This window comes from Molossus molossus, unplaced genomic scaffold (assembly GCF_014108415.1).
Source record: "Molossus molossus isolate mMolMol1 unplaced genomic scaffold, mMolMol1.p scaffold_m16_p_4, whole genome shotgun sequence".
NCBI lineage: Eukaryota > Metazoa > Chordata > Mammalia > Chiroptera > Molossidae > Molossus > Molossus molossus.
The window spans coordinates 1,295,774-1,300,677 of NW_023425377.1; the positions used below are offsets into that span (position 1 = coordinate 1,295,774).

A 4,904-nucleotide genomic window follows, 5' to 3' on the forward strand; every position below is an offset into this window, starting at 1 on the left:
TCGCCTCGGTGCGGGGACCAGCTGTCCAGGCAGTGGGGAGTTGCAGTGGTGGTCTCCATGGTCCCATGGCCCCTGTTGGGAGGGGCACCTGTAGCTTGTTCAAGACTCCAAGTGGTTTTCCCTAAGCCAGTCATCTGTGTATTTCCCAGTCATTCGTTCAACAAGCATCCCCAGAGCTAGGTGTGCTGGGGGGCCGCCGGGGCTGGGCCTGGGCGAAGCCCTGGTCCCCGCCACCCAGAGAGGCAGTGTGACGGGGGTGGGGTATGGGGAAACAGAGGGCGTAAGAACCCACTGGAGGTCAGGGAAGGCTTCCCAGAGGAGGTGTCATCTGAGCTGAGGAACCAGCGGCAGTTCTGGCCTTGGGGCTGCAGCGCCAGACAGGGGTGCTGTTACTGACAGGCCAGACGGGCACCCACGCTGAGCTGAGGGCAGTGGGTGTCATAGAAGGGGTTACACTGAGATCACAGCTCCCTGCACCCCATTTCATAGCGGGGAGACAAAGGCCCAAGGATGCAGGGCCTGGGGCCCCTGTGGTCTGATTTTCCCACAGCAGCGTGGAACCGGGAGCAGGACCAGCTGCCAAGGACATGTGTGCACAGGACATCTGTCGGACTCCATCCCTCATTGGCCGAGCAACCCTAGGCAAGTCACTGCCCTCTCTGAGCCCCGTTCACGGCTGTGGGATGCATGTTGCTCTCCTCGCTAAGCTCTGGGAGGTGGAGCAGGCCTGGCGCCTGCATAGAGCCCAGCGGATCCAGGGACAGGCTGCCCCCCCTGAGCCCCAGGCTGTCCCAGGCTCAGCGCCCACCCCCCCGAGCCCCGGGCTGTCCCCAGGCTCAGCGCCCCCACCTCTGAGCCTCAGACTGTCCTCGGGCTCAGCCCCCCCAGCCCCAGGCTGTCCCCAGGCTCAGCCCCCACAGCCCCAGGCTGTCCCCAGGCTCAGCTCCCCCACCTCTGAGCCTCAGACTGTCCTCGGGCTCAGCCCCCCCAGCCTCAGGCTGTCCCCAGGCTCAGACCCCACCCTGAGCTCCAGGCTGTCCCCCGGCTCAGCCCCCCACACAAGAAGCGAGCCCCGTGTTCAGGCTGGAGGCAGCTCTTCAGCGTGGCCTTTGTCTGTAGGGAAACTGAGGACCAGGTGTGGGAGCAGCCAGCTCAGGTCACAAAGCAGGGCCCAGCACTCTGAGCGGGGGTGCCTCACCCCAGAACGGAGGGGGAGCAGGAGCAGCCTGGCCCGATCACAGACAAGGGCGTCCCCGTGTAGGTCACCCCTTCCTGCTGCCCAGTCCTTCCCAGGGCCTGGGCCGGTCCACTGTGTCTGCCTGCCCATCCCCCACCCTCCCCTGGACACAACCGGCCAGACCTACGGAAGGAGGGGGCAGGGGAGGGGAGAAGGGGCTCCTGGACTAGCGGGCCGAGGACAAGGAGGGGACACAAGCGGAGACAGGAAGGAAGCTTCGCTGTGGAGGCTGGGCCACCGCTGTTCCACCTGGGGTGGGGCGCCAGGCCCCCCTGTCCTGCTCTGCTGCCCAGAAGGCCCCTCTGGGTCCTCTGGGGCTCGATGGGCCTCTCCTCTCTGGCCCACCTTGCTGCTGACTTCTACCCAGCCTCAGTTTCCCCTCTGTAAAATCTCTTTGGGCCAGAGCCATGTGCTGCCTGAAATTCTACGCTGGTGACATGGTGACACGCGTCAGCTACACTCGAGCTTTGCCTGGACCCCATGTGAGCCCCCACTGCCTGTGAGCCAGGGCCCCAGCCAGCCGGAGTCCCAGATGTGCCCATGCCACACCTGGGCAGAGGGGCTGGGACCAGACCCAGGCCCCTCCAAAGTCCAGGCCTCGCCACTCGGCCCGCCGGTCTGAGCCACTGACGACTGTCTCCTTACCACCTTCTGAAGGTGAGATACTGTGCCTGCCCTGCGCTGTGATGGCCCAGTTCACGGATAGGGGGGTACATGGATGGGTGGGTGAATAAATGGATGGGTGGATGGATGGATGGATGGATGTTTGGATGGATGGATGGTGGATGGATGGATGGATGGATGGATGGATGGATGGATGGATGGATGGATGTTGGATGGATGGATGGATGTTTGGATGGATGGATGGATGGATGGATGGATGGATAGGTGGGTGGGTGGGTGGATGGATGGATGGATGGATGGATGGGTGGATGGATGGTTGGATGGATGGATAGGTGGGTGGGTGGGTGGATGGATGGATGATAGATATATACATACATACATACATACATACATACATAGATGGTAGTTTGAGGACAGACAAGCTGGGGTCTGAAACCAGGGGGAGACCCCCAGCTGTGCTCGCTGTGCCCGTGTAGCCCCCTCCCCTCCCACTGCGGGGGGACAGGGAGAGGAGCACTGTCATTTCCTGGAGGGAAGAGGAGGATCGGGGAGGAGCCCTTCCCTCCACCCACAGGAGGCAGCCACGGAGGAGGCTTAGGGGCCTCCCAGCAGACTGAGGATGTGAGCTCAGTGGCCCGGGGAGGACCCGCTGGGACCTTCTGGCCGGTGGCCAGGGGCCACCCCGTCATCAGAGCCGTCTGGCCCATGGTCCCCGCCCCAGCAGCCAGGCTCAGGCACTCTGCTCAGACTTTATTGGAGGCAGAGCCACGAGGGGCCCCAGAGCCACAGACGCCCCGGTCCCGCCTTTGCAGGGTGGGCTTCCCGGACGCTGGATGGCCCGAGGCTCGTGCCTGAGACGCTCCTTTGCACAGCTCAGTAGCCCCCATCCCTGCAGACATCAGAACAGGGCTCAGCTCCAGCTCCAGCCCCCCCGGCCCTGGGGTGTGGGCACGCTGGCAGAGGGGCGGGGGAGGACCCGGACGCCGCCCCCTCCCGGGCTTCTGGGCTCCCAGGACAAGGGTGTACAGTAGAGACGCTGGGCAGGGCGAGCGGGGCAGGGACCGTACGTACCCCCAGCGCAGGCCCCTCCTGGCCAGCTCCACTTGGCCTAGGCGGTGGTCACTCAGCACCTGCACCCGGGTGATGGCTGCCAGGGCCCCGAGGCAGTGGGCAAACTGCAGCACCTTGTGCTCCTGGGCCTGGACGTGGAAGTGCTGAGTGTCCGAGGTGACCTCCACCTGGGGGTGGGTGTCCAGTGACCCAGGGCCCAGCTGGCCTGGTAGCCCTCCCCCCACCCCGTGCCCTCTGAGCCCGTAAGCAGGGCCAGGTGGGCCCCAGGGTGCCCTCTCCACAGGGACACCCACCCTGTCACATCATGCAGGCTCACCTCCCTCCTCTCCCCCAGCAGGGGTGGCTGGCAGCCAGGGGCTGGGGGACCCCCATTGCACCCACCTGCACTGAGACTTCTGCTCTGGCCTGTGAGTGTCCCCTGCGGGCCCCAGGTGGGGACAGCAGTGCAGCTGGGCCCCAGGGGCGCAGGGAGCCCCAGCTGCTTCAGGGCATCCATGCAGGTGGCCCCGCTGCCTCCATGGGCGCCCGCAGCCTGGCCTCCCTGCTCCCCCAGGCCTCCGTGCCCCCATCACCTCAAAGGGCTCCCCCAGCGCCAGGGGGAAGATGCTGGACACCTCCTCCGGCCCCAGCGGCCGCCCTGGAACGCGTTGCCCGCTATGGTGGCGCCGGAGAATCGGGGCTTCACGTGGAAGGCGGTGTCCCCTGCCTCCGACAGGAAGTTGATCTCAAACCTGGGGGGCATCATGGGGTCACGAGGGCAGCAGACACTGGGGTCGTCACCCCGCCTGAAGCTGAGGAGGGCCCCGGGGAGGTGGTGTGCTCCCCCGTCCTCGGCAGAGTCGGAGGAGTGTCCCCAACCCTGGACCAGCAGGCTCCAGCCCGGGGCCAGGCCCCTGCACAGAGCTTCCAACGGCAGGTGTCGGTGGGAGGTGGGGGGAGGGAAGTTGGGCGGAGGCCTGGTGGGTGGGGGCCTTACCTGCCTGCCCACCCCAGGGCGCCATCTCCACCCAGCCTGGCCTGGGAGCAGGGCTCCCTCCATGACAGGACCGAGGTCTGAGGAGAGGGCAGCTCTTGGGGAAGAAGCCCAGGTGACTGGGGAGACCCCCTGCCCTGCTCCCTCCCCGCCCCGGCCAAGCCTCACCCACCTGCAATGCCATCCCCGCAGCCTCTGCTGCTGGGCAGAGGAGCCTGGGGATATAGGCTGGGGCTGGGCGGGGGCAGCCCCCCCCACAGCTGACAGGCACCCTGCCCCTCCTCCTGGCACCCCCGCCCAGCAGGTGCTTCATGCCTGCACCAGGGACAGGGGTGCCCAGCACACCCCCATTTCCTCAGGGCCCTCTCTGGCTCTCAAACTTCTCAAGTCACCTGGGGAAGCGCCCCCACCTGTTGCTGTAGGAAGGACAGCCGAGGCAGCCCCCCAACCTTGTCCTCAAGCTCTCCAGGGCTCTCAAGACCCAAACCCTCCCACGGGGTCTAGTGCGGTGGGGGAGGGGGACGGCTTGCCACCCTCGCCCTGGTCTTCTGGGGACCAGTCTGACCACCTGTGACCTCCAGCACTAGCCCCCCACCCCTCACCCGCCGCCTGCCCTCGGTGCCCTGCGCCCCTGAGCCAGCCCCGTGGGCACCGGTCGGCATTAGATGGGGCACTATGGTCAGTGCATTCCAGGGCCGCAGAGCGGGGAGGGCCTTTCCCACCCCACCCCTCCGGGCGGCTGAACTGGAGAGGGGCCGGCTGGGGCCCTTGCGGAGTGTGTGGGGGAGACAGGCAGGGTCTCCCCAAGCTTTCCGGGCAGTTGTGGGGCTGCTCTATCCAGGGAGCCGGCCCGGAGGAGCCAGGCTGGCACCTGAGTGAGCGCCAGGCCGCGTGAGCGTGCACCTGTGTGATGCGTGTGCGAGCATGTGCCGAGCATGAGGGCTGTGTGTGAACACGGGAGCCCACGTGTGTGCCGGGTGTGAGCGTGAGCATGTGGCT

At 66.4% G+C, this 4,904-nt stretch overlaps 1 protein-coding gene across 1 annotated transcript; it reads right to left on the minus strand.

Annotated features, from left to right (window-relative positions):
• Nucleotides 1-2,734: 2,734 nt before the first annotated feature.
• Nucleotides 2,735-3,933, minus strand: GRIFIN (galectin-related inter-fiber protein). The gene is given in 6 exon segments (XM_036242098.1): nucleotides 2,735-2,750; nucleotides 2,933-3,099; nucleotides 3,505-3,554; nucleotides 3,557-3,666; nucleotides 3,760-3,835; nucleotides 3,909-3,933. Coding segments are annotated over 6 exon segments (444 nt in total).
• Between the last annotated feature and the right edge of the window lie 971 nt (nucleotides 3,934-4,904).